Source organism: Telopea speciosissima, chromosome 8 (genome assembly GCF_018873765.1).
Source record: "Telopea speciosissima isolate NSW1024214 ecotype Mountain lineage chromosome 8, Tspe_v1, whole genome shotgun sequence".
NCBI lineage: Eukaryota > Viridiplantae > Streptophyta > Magnoliopsida > Proteales > Proteaceae > Telopea > Telopea speciosissima.
In genome coordinates, this window is record NC_057923.1 from 10,638,662 (window position 1) to 10,656,873 (window position 18,212).

General features: G+C 40.0%; 1 protein-coding gene across 8 annotated transcripts in view; it reads right to left on the reverse strand.

Annotated features, from left to right (window-relative positions):
- Positions 1–4,409: 4,409 nt before the first annotated feature.
- LOC122671387 (AP-1 complex subunit gamma-2-like) overlaps positions 4,410–18,212 on the reverse strand; it is a 55,890-nt gene continuing 42,087 nt past the window's right edge. For 6 of the 8 annotated variants that reach the window (XM_043868564.1, XM_043868565.1, XM_043868566.1 and 3 more), the window contains 4 exons: positions 8,542–8,826; positions 8,279–8,457; positions 6,383–6,487; positions 4,410–4,908 (listed from right to left, as the gene is read on the reverse strand). In XM_043868564.1, coding sequence (XP_043724499.1) covers positions 4,813–4,908; positions 6,383–6,487; positions 8,279–8,457; positions 8,542–8,826 — 665 coding nt within the window. In that variant the 3' untranslated portion in view covers positions 4,410–4,812. The remainder of the gene's footprint in view (positions 4,909–6,382; positions 6,488–8,278; positions 8,458–8,541; positions 8,827–18,212) is intronic. The other 2 variants (XM_043868567.1, XM_043868568.1) reach the window with 1 other exon arrangement.

Here is an 18,212-nt window from a genome sequence, read left to right on the forward strand (position 1 = left end):
TAACTTTTACACCCCAGGTAACTAGACACTTCAATTTCCCATAGGAATGAAAAAAATAAGTACAATTTTTTCATTCCTTAAATCTCACTCTATCAAAACTCCTCTAAACAAATGAGACCTTACAAAATCGATGTGAGATCAACCCCATATAACTGATATGGGGATTATAATAGACAACCACGCTTTCGAACTGACGTACATGTTAGCCCACTTATAATCATGCATCCCTTTCCTGGCGGCTTCACTATGGCAATAGGTTGCCCTTCTGTGTGAAGGTTAGAACCGATGGTTAACTGCTCTAATACTACAAATATGAACCTCATGTGAACCCATCTTATTGAGTGAAGGAACCAAAAACCATATCAACAATATCAAATCCCTTACGGAAATAATTTGGGATTACCCCTCATATAATTGATATGAGATCATAATAGACCACCATGCTTTTGAACTAATATGCACGGTGGCTCACTCAAGATCAGTTAGCCCTTTGTAAGTGGCTTCACTTTGCTCCACGGTCTCTATGTAGGAGTAGGTAGATCTTTCCTCGTGGCTTTACTTTGGCACTAGATTGACCCTTTCGTGTAAGGGTCGCTTTCTTTGATACCATTGGTATGAACCTCAGGAAAACTTACCTTTAAAAACCAATTTAAAAAGGGAGAAAATCCAAAACAATATCAACCTACAACAAATTCTTTATGAAATCGATGTTGGATCAACCCTATATGACTAATATGGGATCATAATAGAACACTATGCTTCCGGATCAACTTCCGTGATAGCCCATTCAAGATCAAGTATCTCTTTCTAAGCGGCTCTACTCTACTCTAGGGTCTTTGCCTGACGATAGGTAGCTCTTTCCTACCAACTTCACCTGGCATCAAGGTGTCCCTTCCATTCGAGGATTGGGATTGAGGGTCAATTGCTTTGATACCATTGATACGAACATTAGGAGAACTTACCCCAAAAAATAACTTATAAGGAAAGGGAACTGAACACCATATTCGTACACATTATATCCCATTCGGAACTGATGTAGAACTAACCCCCATATAACTAATATGGCATCATAACAAACCACCACGCTTCTAAACCAATGTGTACGACGACCTAGTTCGGATTATGTAGCCCTTTTTAAGCATCTCCACTCTGTTTTAGGGCCTCTGTATTGTGATAGGTAGTCTTCCTAGCGGCTTCACTCTGGCTCCAAGTCTCACTTTCATGCAAGGGTTGGGACCGAGGATAGGCAACTCTGATTTCATTGCTAGAACCTCATGAGAACTTGCCCCTAAAAACTGGCTTATTAAATGGGGAAACCTAAGACCATATCAACCCACACCAAATCCCTAAGGCTCTGTTTGTTTGTTAAAAAAAATGAGGTGAGGGAAAAGGGTGAAAGAATTTTATACTTGTCCATAAAATTCTAAAAATTGTTGTTATTTGGATACCGGGCTGGGAGAATTGAAGGGACAAGAATGCTTAATCTAAGGGGAGTTGTCAGCCTAGGTGGCAACCCATTTCTCCTACCCCATCCCTCCCCAAAGTCCCATCACTTTGGATGGAACTTTAAGGGAAAAAAAGGAAATTGTTTATTTTAATATGTAGAGCCTATAATTTCCATCATTCATTTCCTTTTCCTTTCATGTTTCCTCACCCCATTAGAGATGGGTCCCACCCTTTTTACTATCCCATTCTTTTTTTCTTGCAAACAACTGGCTCTTATGGAACCAATGTGGTATCAGCCCCCGTACAACTGGCTCTAATGGATGTGGTATCAGCCCCCGTACAACTGGCTCTTATGGAACCAATGTAGTATCAACCCCCGTACAACTACTATGGGATCGTTACATATTCTATAAGAATGGACAAAGTGCAACAGATGTTTCTATCACGTCAACACTCAAAATGCTTTAAAAATCTTTAGCATCAGCTTTCATGTATTTTCCTCTTTTCTTACTGTAAAATCTTATTTAATGAGAGAGTTTTCCCCATGAATCTAGTATGGGGAGGAATATGCATGTCACACAAATGGTTATCATAGAAAATGTATCATCCACATGAGGCCCACATATTCAGAACAAGAGAGAAAAATACCCGAGTGAGAGGAAAATTGCATGTTGGCATTGTGGAGGAAGTTTTTCTCATTCTTAATTTTTTTTGCTAATAAAAATTTTAACATACTCCATTACATTTCAATTGACTAAAATGCATTTTCATTGACTAAAATGCATTTTCATTTTGACTTTTAAGGGAAAAGGTTGGGCACACTGCCCGTCATATCTATCTCTCTTTTCCCCTTTTGAAATGACCCATTGTCCCTCCTATATGAAACCCTATCATGCGCTCCTAGATAGGACCCACCCTTTTACTATCCCACCCTTTTTTTCTTGCAAACAAACAAGTCCTTATGGAACCAATGTGGTGTCAGTCCCCATTCAACTGATATGGGATTGTAACATATTCTATGAGAATAGGCAAAGTGCAACAGATGTTTCTATCACGTCAGCACTCAAAATACTTTAAAATCTTTAGCAACAGCCTTCATGTATTTTTCTCTTTTTTTACTGTAAATTTTTATTTAATGGGAGAGGTTTCCCCATAAATCCAATATGGAGAGGAATATGCGCGTCACATAAATGGTTATCATAGAAAATATATCATCCACATGAGGCCCTCATATTCAGAACAGGAGAGAAAAATACCCCAATAAAAGGGAAATTGCACATTGGCATTGTGGAGGAAGTTTTTTCCATTCTTAATTCTTTTTGTCAATAACAATTTTAATATACTCCATTACATTTCAATTGGCTAACATGTATTTTCATTTTGACTTTTAGGGGAAAAGGTTGGGCACAGTGCCTGTCCTACTATCTCTCTCTTCCTTCTTTGAAATGACTCATTGCCCCTCCTATATGAAGCCCTATCATGCGCTCCCAGTGGTACCACCCACTAACTTACCGCACGCAAGCAGTGTGCCTATCCCTCTCCCTTAAATTAATAACCAAAACACAAACCCCAAGTGGGTGGCTCTTTGCCAACATATCACAATAAAATGTCATGAATTAAACTCTCTTTGGGGCCTACCTATATATATGTGGGGGGGGTGGGGAACTAACCGGTCACATGGTTCCAACGCCCAAATACAGGACTATGTGAAATTACCACTCAACTCCCACTAAACTAATATATGTCACTACATTACCATGCATGCCAGGGTAATAGTTGTAGGAAGGTTATGAACAGTTCTGCTTTCATTTAAAAAAAAAAAAAAAAAAAAAAACATACAGATAATAGGATTAAGAGTTTGAAACAACCCATTAAACGTCCTCCAAAACTGTTCTTTCAATAAAAACAGCTGGAGTATTGCCTTATTGGAGGGGAGAAGAGACCCAAAAAACAAATAGAGGTTGATTATTGAAAATCTCATTATAGCAATTAAAGGGTACTAACTACTAAGTAACTATTGTCGATGCTAATAGGGGTGTTTCGGGCTCGGTCAGGTTTGGTCGGGCCTAGCTGAGCCTCACAATGGTTAAAGTCTGCACTGTGACCGCCCGTTTCAGCATTCGGGCCTGGCTTGGTTGGGCTCAATCGGGCTTCAGGCTATAATCAGATAATATAATTGGACCTTAAATGGTGCAGAACCAGGCTATGGGACTAATTAAATATAAATGGTTTAAATAGTGCAGCCCATTAAAACTGTATTTTAATTTTACAAAGAGGTGTACCATCTTGCCACCTCTTTTCTGTCTTTTTCCATTAAAATTGGATATTCCAATTGTTTGAACATGACCAATTCATTAGAAATAGGCTGAAATAGTGCAACTCGAGCTAACTTATGTCCCATAATATAAATTAAAATTAAAATAACAATATACCCAATACATCAAACCCAACCAACAAAAAGTTAATGTCATAAACAGATTTGGGCCAATAAATCAAACAAAACCCAAGCCTATAGCAAAGTTTACAAGTTAGTGTCGGGCTGTAACCAGTCGGGTTAGGTCAGTCCAGTCAGGTGCCCAACAGGCTAGGACCCCACACCTAGACCACCTGGTTAGTAAACGTCTCGGGCCAAGCCGTACAGGCTTGGTCGGGTCTGCCGGGCTGGGCCTGGAATTGACACCCATAGATTCTAAGCTGAAATAAAAGTTCATAAAAAAATAATGATGTCACGCATTCTAAGTTCAGAATAAAGGTTCATTAAAAAAAAAAAAAAGACTTAAAAGAGTTTTCCCTCCCCATGCTGACAAGAGATTTACTGCCCTCATGTGTTTTGGATTAGATTCGAGAAAAGTGAAAAGTTTATCTTACTTTTTAATTGGGGGATGGGAGGGGGAGGGGAGGGGGGGCTTTGAAGACACATGAAGAATACGAGGCAACAATGAACTTTAGCTTTTTCTCGTTTAGGTTTTCAAACTACATGAATCACACTCTTTAAGTTCCACCATCTTCCAATTGCACTGGCAGGTTCAATCCGTACAAAAGCAGCTAACACAGCCGTGTCTGTAATGACTCAAAAACAATGCTCTCTCTACCTGGATCAGAAGAAAAATCAGTCCCTGAAACTCTTATGGAAGATTATATTATAATGTACACTGACCACACAAAAAGGCCCAGTGGGCTATCGCCGAATCCCAGGCTCAAAGTGTGTTGCGTTGATAGAAGCTATATTGCTCCTGAAATAATTAAAAATGGATACTGCGATTGACCCCACAGTTCCAGGCAGCAAAGTCGCTTCTTCAATGGCCGTTCATAGAAAGATCTTAGCTCCGGATGTGTGACGTTTTGAAGACTGAATAAACGTCAACCTTACAAGCCAGCAGGAAACTTATTGATTTGTCCCTGTTCCAGAACATCTTGACCATTCACCTTGTAAGCTATCCGTATGCGCATAGCAAGAGGTTTCTGAAAATAACAAAAAATAAAGAATCATCAATAAAAGAAAATCATTTGGAACTCAAAGCAACTTAGCAATCATGGTTAGATATAGTACTAAGCGATTGGGAACATGTCAGCAAGATCAGAGGCACTGAATGACAAAACAATTAGCTGGAAATTCAGAAATGCATAGAAGAGTCTGGTAACAACAAAGGATGTATTATGCTCCTTGCTCCTGTTCTACTATCACTATCTTTGTAGTTTTGCTTCTATAACTTATCAAGGAAAAAAGGGGGAGGGGTGGACGGGGAAGGTTTAGGGCATGTTTTAATTATGTCCTTGCTCAGTTCTAGACATAGTTCCATAATGTAAGGTAAATATTTAAATAAATGAAAAAAAATTTGTGACACACATTTCTCGTTCTTTTCAATTTAAAACCTCTTTTGTGTTTTCAATGGATAGAATCTGGTTTAGACTTTGTTTTAGTCAGGAAGTTCCTAAGAGCATAGATTCATCAAAAAAGAAAAGAAAAAATTCCCTGAAAGCATATTCCGCAGAAATTATCTTTGAATGAACATTAGGGTCAATAGTAGATTTAGAATTAAACTAATTGAGGGATTAGTTCAGTTAAACAATTCTCATGGAGAAGGAAATCAAATGCAAAACAAACTAAATAGATCTACAAACAGAAGGAAGCATTTGGCACCTCAAAAGTAACAGAAAAAGGATATGTGACTAAGGCACTGTTTGGCTAGAAGTGAATAAAATAAAATGAAGAGTGGCTCTGGATTGACATGGCTTTTGGACGAAAGACTTATTGTGACTCTGCCGGCAAGCTAGCATTTTGCACAACTCTCTCATATTTGGATGGAACGCAACCTTCGGAGATGGACTTCCATCTTCTTTGATGTTTCCACTAAGCTTGCCTCACTCAATCCCACTCCTGTAAAGGATTCCCCAAGGAACAGGCTCATTGTTGTATCCTGGGGTCTTGCAGCCAGCTCCCTCCTAGGCTTGCTTTGTTCCTCTTTTCTCTTTCTTTTGCCCTCGGGCTTGTATATTCTCCCCTTCTTTTCTTTGTAATATAATTTTATTCATCCAAAAAAAAAAAAAAAAATGAAGAGAAAAAAAGAAGTTTTCAATTGGGGTATTTGGTTGGAAGTATAAGTGATGTAAAGTGATATGGAAACCTGTGGTAGGAAGTGGGGGAAAAATCAGTTTCAGAGATATTTGGTCAAAAAGTGAAGTAAAATTTAGTTAACATGTGTAGTATGCTTTTGAGTTAGTTACACAAACTATTCTTAGGAATGATTAGAATCCATTTTGTTTTTGTTTTAATTTTACTAAATTTCACTTTATGTCTACCCAAAAGGGACCTTCAAATCCTGGTATACTAATAAAATTTTTAAAAAAAATTCTGCTAACTGATGCAATGAAACCCAAACGCTTGAAAGTAGAAACACACACACACGAACTGAAAAGACGGAAATTATTTTGATACCTGTCCATGTTGGCTATTAGTAACACGGAATTTTTGTGTGACTGACCCATTGCCACTGGCAGGAAGAGAGTTACTGCTAGCTGGATCTAAGTGCAGTTGAACAAACTGTAGATCATACACATCAAAAGTGTTACAATAGTACATTGCACTAGAACGGAAAATAAAAATTATTATGCACATGGTTCAAATATTATGAGCTTGTAACAAGAAAAAAGCCTAAATATGGAGGTAGACAGAGGAGAAGGAAAAGATGAAAATGGAACCAAGTGCAAACTGCATGAGTATAAATTAAGGGGTAATATCACTATATGACCTCAAAATCTTATTGAACAACATTTAATCCAAAAAGAACCAAATATCTATTTGATTAGTTCCGTCATCTTTTAAAAGAGAAAATATAACTAAGCTCCAATTAAATCTAGTTCTCAATTGAAATTCTCTTACTCAGGCACGAAGAACTGTAAAATGTCCTACTCCACCAACAGTGTTGTCCCATTACTCTCTTAAATTCTCCTCTGACTAAAATTTAGGAAAGAAAATGAAAAAGGATAACTTAGCAAACATCATCTGCCATCTGCAGTTCAAAGTCTTTGTTATTTTGGTTCGATTGCAAACATTTTAAGAGCTTAGAACTGCCTTTAATAGTGATGAAGATGATGATGTGTCAATTTGCTATAAGTCCAGACTAGTAAATCTGTCACAATGATTTCAGCATCCACATCTCGTTTCAGTTCCAAGCAATTTGTATTTGGCACCCTGATGACCAAAGTTCCACATCAAGATTGAAAAGGATGCATCAATGAGGTTTTTGCCACATGGAAAGAGAAACACATAACAAGTCCTTCTAGAGGAGGCAATAATTGGGAATTGCAGCAGGCAGCAGCAATGGAAACTAGAACACGAATTACAGAGGTTCCAGGTTCTGGTCAAGAGGAAGTGATGAACACAGAGAGGTTGAAAGAAAGAGATGATAAATATTTAATCTCCCATCATTCACGTGGATCGGTGAAGTTGGATGTTCAGTTAGGTAATTGACCTCGTGGTCCTACAAACATTTTCCAATAAATAATCATGTGCTCAGATCGAAATTGCAACTAATTGTCAGAAACATAGTGGATGAACCCACCACAATGGTTTTCAATCACGTGGCATTTGTTTGTTTAATGTTAGTTGCAGTTACAATTTCTACACTGCAATTATTAAGTGGTGAAAAATGTTACTCAAACTGGCCTATGTTGGATGCTAAATTCTTCACAAGGGCCTTCAACATCAGGACAAGGTACACTACTAACCAGAGGGGCTAAAAAAAGGATCATCACTATTTAATAATTTCAATACAAAATTAGGAAAACATTAGAAGAATTCATGCTCAGGTAATTCAAATCATCCACTACGTTAACTGCAAGGACGGACCTTGACATGTTAGAACTTAGAGCCAAAACTAAAGCAAGAAGGGACATATACAAGAAACAAAGTATTATCAAGGAATGCCAAATGTCAAATAAATTTATGCAATTCACTTTCTTTGATATGTAATGAAATCATATCCAACATCAAAGTTTCAGAAGATATCCCCAGTGAACAAAAGCATTCAAGATAGTTTCAAACAATAACTAAAATCAACTTTAGGGTAGTTTTGCTCTGAAATAAAGTACTTGTTAGCTTAAATGGTATCCTAGACAAATTTAGAAAGTTCAAAACTTCACTTGGAATATAGTTCTTTAATGAAGTGCGAGTTTTAATAAGAACAAGATAGTTCAACTAATTCGAAAAGAATCAAACTGGCAAAAATTATGATCTTACCACAAAATAAAATATTTCGTACAAGAGAACATAAGATGACAAAGCTACATCGTAACTATGAGAAGTCATCAGATGAATCTGGTTTACAATTACCTTTGGAACTGCTGCCTGGAAAATAAAGTCTGTGTAGACATTAGATGACATATTTGTAAAAGTAGCTTGGATGATCGTTGTTTGTGGGTTTCCAGGGGGCTTTGAGAAGCTGAACATCATTTTCAAGGAGCCGCTCTGAAATGCAACTATAGATGGATAGACCAGACCATTATTGTCTCCTGTTCAATAAAAGAAAATTCAGTGTTTTATGTAACACTTTAGCGACTTAACCAAGGTTAGTTGTCAATGAAAATCCTACCCACCAGAGAAATTTGACTCCTGAGCTTTGTTATCTGGCATTGACAGGCTGGGGGATAAACCATCCAACAAATCCACAATAGGTGATGCTCCTGCAGGAGAAGAAACTTGTGTGGAAAGTGGAGAAGAAAGTGATGAAAGCCTCTCCAATGGAGCAACTGATGTTTGGCTATTCTGACTGGGGGATGATATGATGGGTGTTGATGGATTGGTTTGCACAGGAGGAGGAGTTCCTATTGATAGCAGATCCAGTAGAACATCTGTGCCACTTGGTGGAGCCTGGCTTGTACCTTAAAAAACCAAAACAAGATCACCATCTCAATATGCATGCGTTAATAATGATTTCATAATAAAGAACCACCAAATAGATTACAACATATTTAGATCACCATCTCATATGGAATACTTCTGGTGGTTCAAAAGAATTATGCAACCCAACAACCAATCAGCATTCTTGTAATTTTATGACACTTTAAGCTCACTTTTCAACCACTTCCTGAGGTTGTCTCAAGCTGAAATTTGACTAGTGAGGTGGGAGTAGGGTCCTCTATCACATGGACTCTTATATACCCATCCAAGTCTGCCACATAGCAATAGCCTTCTGACAAAATAAATGTCACAAAAAAGTCATGACACTACAATTACTCTTTTCTGAGTGCCCGGGGGGGTGGGGGTGAGTCCAAAGCGCAAGACTTTAAGCTATGCAAAGCCCTAAATTTCCACAAACTCAATGTAATCCAGGAAGAGAAGGGGGCACAGTAATGATTCTAGAATACCCAAGGGTTAAGGCTTAGAATATCATTAAACCAGAATTGCATGGATGGGAACCAAAAGCCAGATTCAAGAGAAATTCAATTTGACTAAAAGCCAGATTCTGGTCAAATGCTTACTTAATAGGAGGGAACAGCATATCAAAATTTTCAAGTGATCCAACAGTTGGAATCTGAAATCTGAGAATCCAACAATAAATAGGAATTCCAAATACAGAACTTAAGAACCGGAATATATTGATAGTTGTTGAATAATGTAAACCAGAATACCGTGGGGGTATTCTGGTCCTTTGGGTGCTTTAGTATTATGTTTTATAGTTGTTTATGTACTGCCTAGCTGTATTGGCTAGGCAGGGGTATTTTGGTCATGTAATTTCATATTCCAGCATTATAAATAAAGGTGCCTGGGTGATCACAATAGATCATTCAAGTTTTCTCAGTTCTGTTTTTTAGTATTCTAGTTTTGAACATGGTATCAAAGCTAGGGTTCTAAGACCTGCTCGATTGTTCAAAAACAACCCTTTTCTCTTGATTCCTCTCCTCTCCCCCTTCTCCTCTCTCTTCTCTTCCTTTGATCCATTCAACCCTTTTTAGGGCAGCACCCATGAGGTGATCCATCTATGGTTCGAGTGCTGCCCTCCATCTCACCTCAATTTTAAAACCTAATTCAGATCGATAGCTGCTGCCATTATCTCTCTCTGCGATTCAGGATTGCTTCAGTTTTTTTGGAGATCGATCTCATAACAGTTGGGAGATCAATTGGTTTCTTTGGAGCATCAATGCAGGCCTACGACAGCATCTATCCTCTCTGATTTCACATTGATTGAAGACCCCACAGCTGCAGCCTCTTTCCTCTTCTTATCGATCTCAACTGTCAGGGTTTTGCAAAACCCTGACACTTTATCGATTTGGTTCTTCTAGGCTGCTGTTTGGGAAGATTTTTTGAGGGATTATTCCCTGGTTATATTGCTGCACTCGACACTGTTTCAGCCTTAAATTCCTGCTGATTTTTGAAGATCAGAATTCTGTCCAATTTCAGATCGACTACTGCAGAATTTTTGAAATTCAGTTTTTTTCAAAAAAACTCGAATTTTACCTTGCTGCATTATGGGTGACTCAGAGATTACATCAGCTGCTGCTGGAGGAGATCAGACCAGGACTGATTTCTTGCCCTATGCTGCTGCCATAAAACTAGATGGTACCAATTATCTGATTTGGGCCAGATCCTTATCCCTCACTGTGGCTGGCAGGGGACTCACTGGCCACCTTACTGGTATCACCAAACAGCCCACTGAAGAAGGGGCTGCCCGCACTAAATGGGCAGCTAATGATGCGATGATGATGTCTTTTGTTCTGAATTCTATGACCACTGACATTTCTAGTTAGTACCTTCTCCTTGACACTGCGACTCAGATATGGACTGCTGTCAAGGGTACTTATGGTCGTTCAGGGGGTGGTGCTCAGGTTTATGAGATCCGAAAGACTCTTCAACACACTACCCAGAAAGAGATGACAGTCACCAAGTACTATGCTGCCCTCAAGTGCTTATGGCAGCAATCTGGATCACTATGCTCGATTCCCGCCTACTACTGCGAGATATTACAGCCTACCACACTTATGTGGATCGAGCCGAGTCTATGACTTCCTGGCTGGACTTAATGATGATTATGACCCTATTCGGGTGCAGGTTCTTGGTCGGGTTCCTTTTCCCACTTTGGAGGAAACTTTTTCATATGTTCACAGTGAAGAGACAAGGAGGGCTGCTATGATGATTACTCCTAAGGTTGACAGATCAGCTTTACAGACTACTGGTTCCATCACTACCGACACTTCACGATAATGTCTTGCGCATCTCTGCTAGTAAAGAGCCTGTGAAGTGTGATCATTGCCACAAACCATATCACACTAAGGCTCAGTGTTGGAAACTTCATGGGAAGCCTGCTGATTTTGAGAGTAAACGTGGTCGTGCTAAATCTAAAAACAAGGCCAATCACACGAAAGTGTAGCTTCAGCTCCCACTACTCGACATTGGTTTCTCCCAGAAGAACTTCAAGCTCTCCGGCGTCCTGTTGAACACATCCGCTGCCCCCACTACATCCGCCGCCAATTCAGGTTCCTTCTTTGCCCATACAGTATTTCCTTTGCTGGTCATTGTGCATCCGTGGTCTCCACTCCTGGATCATAGACTCGAGCTATCGATCACATGACAGTTCCTCCAGTCTTTTTAATACCTACTTCCCGCCTCCGGTAAAGACAAAGTAAAATTGCCGATGGGTCCCTCTCCTCCATATCCGGGAAGGGCTCCATTGGTTGTTCTCCTTCATTGACTTTATCTTCTCGTGTTACATATTCCCAAGTTTACTACTAACCTTCTCTCCATTAGTAGTATCACTAAATCTTTAAACTGCAAAGTGACATTCTTTCCTACTCATTGTGTTTTTCAGGAACTGGACTCGGGGAAGACGATTGGATCGGGTAAAGTGCATGGCGGATTGTACCGCTTGATGGAGATCCCCATCTACACCGGCTTTACCTTCTAGACTTTGTTCACCAAAGATCTTTTTCCTCTCGAATTACACTTATGGCACTCTAGACTAGGACATCCACCTTTAGGAACCTTATCTACTTTATTTCCCGCATTCGGCAAAACTTATTATAAAGAAGATTTTTTTTGTGAGCCTTGTGTCTTGGCCAAACAGACACGTTCCAACTATCCTATTTCTAATAAAAGGTCATCTTCTTTATTTCATGTTGTTCATTCTGATGTGTGGGGTCCTAGTAGAAAAGTTGCCCTTTCGGGTCATCGGTGGTATGTCACCTTTATTGATTGCTATTCTAGGTTTACTTGGGTTTATCTGATGCACAACAAAAGTGAGGTTTTCTCATGTTTTCAGCACTTTCACCAGCTGGTTCAAACTCAATTTCATACCACTATTCAAATTTTACGGAGTGATAATGGGCGAGAGTATATGGAAGGTCAGTTCCAAAAATACCTGGCTGCCCATGGGATCCTCCACTGCACATGTGTTGATACTCCAGCCCAAAATGGTGTGGCTGAGAGGAAGAACCGCCACCTCTCTGAGGTCGCTCGTGCCCTTTTGTTTGCCCGGAATGTCCCCTCAGTTCATTGGGGGGATGCTGTTCTCACTGCCGCCTATTTAATTAATAGGCTGCCCAGTCGGGTCCTTCACTCTAGACCCCCTGTTGAGCTACTACTTGGCTCTTCCTCCTTTATTGTTCCCCCTAAGGTGTTTGGCTGCGTGTGCTATGCCCGGGATACCAGGTCCCCGGCAAGCTTGAACCCCGTAGTCTTCGGTGCATTTTCTTGGGGTACTCTGCTACTCAGAAGGGGTATAAATGCTATCACCCTCCATCCCGCCGGACTTTTGTCAGCATGGATGTTGTGTTTCATGAGCGTCTCTCCTACTATGTGTCCCCACCTCTTCGGGGGAGAGTGTTAGCGAAGATGTGTTGACTGCTGAGCATCCTCCTCCACTCCACCTGTCTATAATGAGTCCGTTCAGCCTACTTCGGTCCTCCCGAGTCGTGGGAGAAGTTCTTGTTCAGGGGAGCGAGACCACTCACCGGCCTGATCGAGGTTCCCTGCTCAGGGAGCAGACCCTCAAGCCCAAACTCCGTCCGAGAACCATTAGTGAATTTCAGAGGAGGATTGATGTTAGCACTATGAAGACCTATGGAAGGAGACATAATCAGGTTCAATCCACTGTTGCTCCTGTACCCATCCAATTGCCGAACCTGGATCCAGAACCTGCCTCTCCACCTGGTAATGTTCCTTCTCCTGACTTACCTATTGCCCTTCGCAAAGGTGTCAAGACTTGTACTCAGCATCCTATATCTCATGTTGTCTCTTATGACTCCCTTTCCCCATCATTTCGTGCTTTTGTTACTTCTCTTTCTTCTGTTCATGTTCCTAATAATTGGCAGGAAGCTTTATCAGATGGAAAGTGGAAGGCAGCCATGATGGAAGAAATGGAAGCTTTGAAAAAAAATAACACATGGGAGCTTGTTGTTCTTCCACCTGGGAAGAAAACCGTTGGATGTAAATGGGTATTTGTGGTGAAACAGAAGGTGGATGGCACCGTGGATAGATATAAGGCACGGCTCGTTGCCAAGGGTTTTACTCAGACATACGGCATAGACTACCAGGAGACCTTTGCACTGTTGCAAAGTTGAATACGATTCGTGTGTTGTTATCTTGTGCGATCAACCTTGGTTGGGAGTTGCAACGACTAGATGTTAAAAATGCCTTCCGAATGGAGCACTGGAGGAGGAGGTATACATGGACATTCCACCAGGGTTCTCTTGTGCATAATAGAGGAAAAGTGTGCGGTGAAGCATGCACTCGTATGGGCTGAAACAATCACCCGGGCTTGGTTTGGTCGAATCCACAAGGCCATGATTTCTGTGGGCTATAAGCAGAGTAATGCTGATCACATACTCTTCATCAAGAGGGTTGGTGAAAAACTCACTGTTCTTATAGTCTCCGTTGATGATATAGTGGTTACTGACAATGATGGTGATGAGATCAGACAGTTGAAGACCTTCCTTGGCCAGGAATTTGAGATTAAAGATCTAGGCAAATTAAGATACTTTCTTGGGATTGAAGTGGCCAGATCTGCGAAAGGCATATTTCTCTCCCAAAGAAAGTATGTCCTAGACTTGTTGGCTGAAACCGGTTTGCTAGGTTGCCACCCTTCGGACACTCCTATGGATCCTACTGTTCGGCTCAAGGAAAATGGGGGTGAGCCTGTTGATAAAGGCCGGTACCAAAGACTTGTAGGGAAGCTGATTTACCTTTCACACACTCGCCCGGACATTGCTTGTTCTTGTGAGTGCAGTGAGTCAATTTATACATGATCCCTACACTTCTCATATGGAGGCTGTTCTTCGTATTCTACATTATTTGAAGTCAGCTCCTGGAAAGGGCATTCTTTTGTCCTCACATGGTCACCTACGGGTAGAGGCATACACCGATGCTGATTGGGCTGGTTCAACAGATCGAAAGTCCATTTCTGGATATTGTTCTTTTGTAGGTGGAAATCTTGTTACCTGGCGTAGCAAGAAGCAGAATGTAGTTGCTCGTTCTAGTGCCGAAGCTGAATTCAGAGCTATGGCACAAGGTATTTGTGAGTTACTTTGGCTTAAAGGGCTGCTACAAGACTTGGGTCTACCTATTCGCCTTCCTATGATGCTGTACTGCGATAACAAGGCTACAATCAGTATAGCACACAACCCGATGCAGCATGACCGTACCAAACATGTTGAGGTGGATAGGCATTTCATCAAGGAGAAATTAGAAGATGGGCAGATATGTATTCCCTTTGTGACTTCTTCGGATCAGCTTACTGATATCTTCACCAAGGGTCTACCTGGAAAATTATTTCACCCTAATCTAGTCAAGTTGGGCATGATCGACATATTTGCTCCAACTTGAGGGGGAGTGTTGAATAATGTAAACCAGAATACCGTGGGGGTATTCTGGTCCTTTGGGTGCTTTAGTATTATGTTTTATAGTTGTTTATGTACTGCCTAGCTGTATTGGCTAGGCAGGGGTATTTTGGTCATGTAATTTCATATTCCAGCATTATAAATAAAGGTGCCTGGGTGATCACAATAGATCATTCAAGTTTTCTCAGTTCTGATTTTTTAGTATTCTAGTTTTGAACAATAGTCAATATCTTAGTAAGCACATCTCAGAAAAGGCTCAAAGGCTAACTCCAGAAATCCAGCCAATTCCAACGGTGGAATTGGGAGATCTTGAGATTTCCTACTGGAACAAGGAATCTCAATTATAGTGACAAGAGTTGCTGATCATGAAACAGAGAACAAGATATGAAGAACAAGTGATGCACAACAACTAATCAGCAACTAAGAATCAAAAGAAGAAAGCATACGCAGGATTTAATAATTTGATCCGTAATCTGAAGAAGAAGAAAGAAGAATCTGACCAAAGGAATCACCACAGCATTTTGAGGCAGAAAGTCCATTCTCATAACTAAAAAACTTGCATAAGGCTGTAGTCCCTTACAAACTTATCTAGCAGACTTGAAAACAGACTCAAACTCATAAAAAAGGAAAGCGCTAAACCAATCCTGAACTGATAAGTTAACTCAAACTAACGAGGAAACTGAAATAATAGAGCAAAGAGAACGAAATAAGGCTGGAATCTTAGAGACCAATTCCAGCCTAACTAAAACACTTGATAAGAATTAAATGAAGAAATAGAACCCTAAAAGAGCGAGGGGCAGGCCTAAATTGACCATAGGAGAAGTTGTGAGGAAGGACATGCATAGTCTAGGTCTTGTACCAGGTATGACCTCGGATAGAGCCTATTGGAGGGCAAGGATCCATGTAGCTGACCCTATTTTGCTGAGATTCTCCAAACTTGCTGGGCCGTGCCTCTTTCCTCTTACTTTTATCTTTCCCTTTTCTTTTGTTTTTACATCATTCATTTGTCATTTCCCAATTTTCACTTCTCATCTCATTTCCCTTCCCACTTTTTCTATCTCTTCATCCCCTTATTTTGTCTCTAATCCTCAGTTTTACCTACTTTATTTGTTTGGATCCATGTAGCCGACCCCATTAAGTTGGGATAAGGCTGAGCTTGTTGTTGTTGTTGTTGTAACCCTAACTAGACTAACTAATAAAGTACATCCCGTATTAAGACTTAAGACCTTCAATAAGGGCTTATAAAAAAGAGCAATTACATTGAAAACCCCAAAAATAAAAAGCTCAAGGCCCATAGAATAGAATCCAACCATGGCCAAATAAAGTCTTCTGAGGCCCAATTGGACAAATCTTAACTATGGGATCACAAAAATTGGTAGTAATTCAAAAAACCATCCCTACAACAAATTTGGATTAGTCTACTCTACTAAAAAACACAGGAAAAAATATTGCTTGACACAACATGGATACTTCAAGTATATGCATTTCAAACAGACAAAAAAAGGGGATTTAAATTAGGGAAACATAAGAATTACCTCTTCCTAAACACCCTTCAAAGTGGCATTCCCTAGCTCATATAGTCTATTATCTATCTTGGCACCCAATAGGCTACGGCGCAAGTTTATGGACAAACTCAGTGTTACCAGGGGATGGAACTACAAAGGATCTGTCAGCCCTATGACACATCACTACACACCATGGCATGCCTAGGCATGTGAGCATGTCTGATGCTGATGCCAGCATTTTTAACAATCACAGGGATGTCAAAAGATAGACATTCATAATTGAAATTTTATATCCAAATTTAAAAAAAAAAAACAAAAAACATAGTTCCGTGAAATTTCGATAGGGGGATAGAGAGAGAAGAGAAGAAAACATAGTTCCAGGCTTCGGTTTCAGGCTCGAAGCCAAAATATTTCGCAAAAACCGCGAAATTTCGGTGGTTGGTTTCAAGGCGCAAATGGCCAAATTAGGTCCTGAAACTTCTAGGAACCACTATTTTAGACCCTTAAAACATTGTGGAACCCTTAAATTTTTTATTTTTTTTTAAAAACACCTATGATATATTAAATCTGACTCTGTCAAGTCATAGATCGGGCTACGGTGTGTGTGATATATAAAAAATTGAAGGCAAACCACCAAGTATGTACCCTATTTTTTTTTTAAATCATTTTTGGGAAGTGGTACCTTCAACTTTGAATCTTCCATAAATGCAACAAATTTTAACTTCCGATGCGTTCCTCTACTACCCAACAACTTGTTCCACGCTTGTATGGGAGCGATTTGGCCAAAAATCACAAAACAACCAGGTTTGCACAACCTTTCTATCGAAACCAACGAAGTGAACGTCGATCCATTTCATTCGAAACCTGACATTTTGTATTAAAGGAATATATCCGAAACAATACGTTACGTCAAAATTTCGCCTGAAAGACTGTAATCTTTGCATATCATTCAAATTTTCATTTCGATATCTGTCGAAACCGAAATATTTCACAAAATTTCACAAAATTTAGGGTAAACCTTGAACTATGGGAGAACAAGAGCAGAGTTTACACCGTTAATCATCCCACCCCCCCAACACCCCCAAAAAAAAATAGAGATAAGAGAAAAGAAGAGTGTTAACTCAACACAACACAATTAAGCCTTATCCCAACCACAGTTCAAAAACTCAGCGAAATATCGCCGAAATTTCAAAAATTTCGGTGATTTCGACATGGCTGAGACAAAATGCCACACGAATCAGGGATTCAACACTGTTTTGGTTGCAATTTCGGATCAAAATTTCGACCATACTCAAATATCTCGCCCTATTTCACCCCTTTGCTCTGTAGGAAGAAGAAAAACCCACATTTCTTGCTATTTTTGGCACCTCACCTGTACACACTGCTGGAATATGGTGCTGGGGGTTGCCATGTCACTCCAACTACATCGTTTGCTGCATATTGGTGAATAATTGGCCACATTCAACAGTTTAAGGTATATACTTCTTCCCAAAAATGATTTTTTCCAAAAACTATGATAAATACCCGAAAGTTGGTGATGAAATTTTTATACGTCAGACACCAGAGCTCGATCTACGGCCTCATGGTGTCAAATTTTTTATGTTTATATCTATTTTATTTTCTGGTTTCAAGAAATGGATTTTTTTCCTACATAAAAAAATGTGAAAAAATTAGGGTTAATATCAACTGGATGGGGCTCAATTATATATATGTTTGACACCATTGTCTGTGCAGGTTACACGAGAGGGACTCGTCGCTGGTTCCAACCAGATGAGCAGGCTGATTGTAACATGAACATTGATGTGGATAGCTTGTCTAGCACTGTTGAAGGATCAAGTATGGGGGATAGCATTGGATGTGGGCAGCTGCATGCCCCATCTTTTGCCGCATAGAGCAACGGGTCAGAGTTTAGTACGTATGGTAGCAGCTATG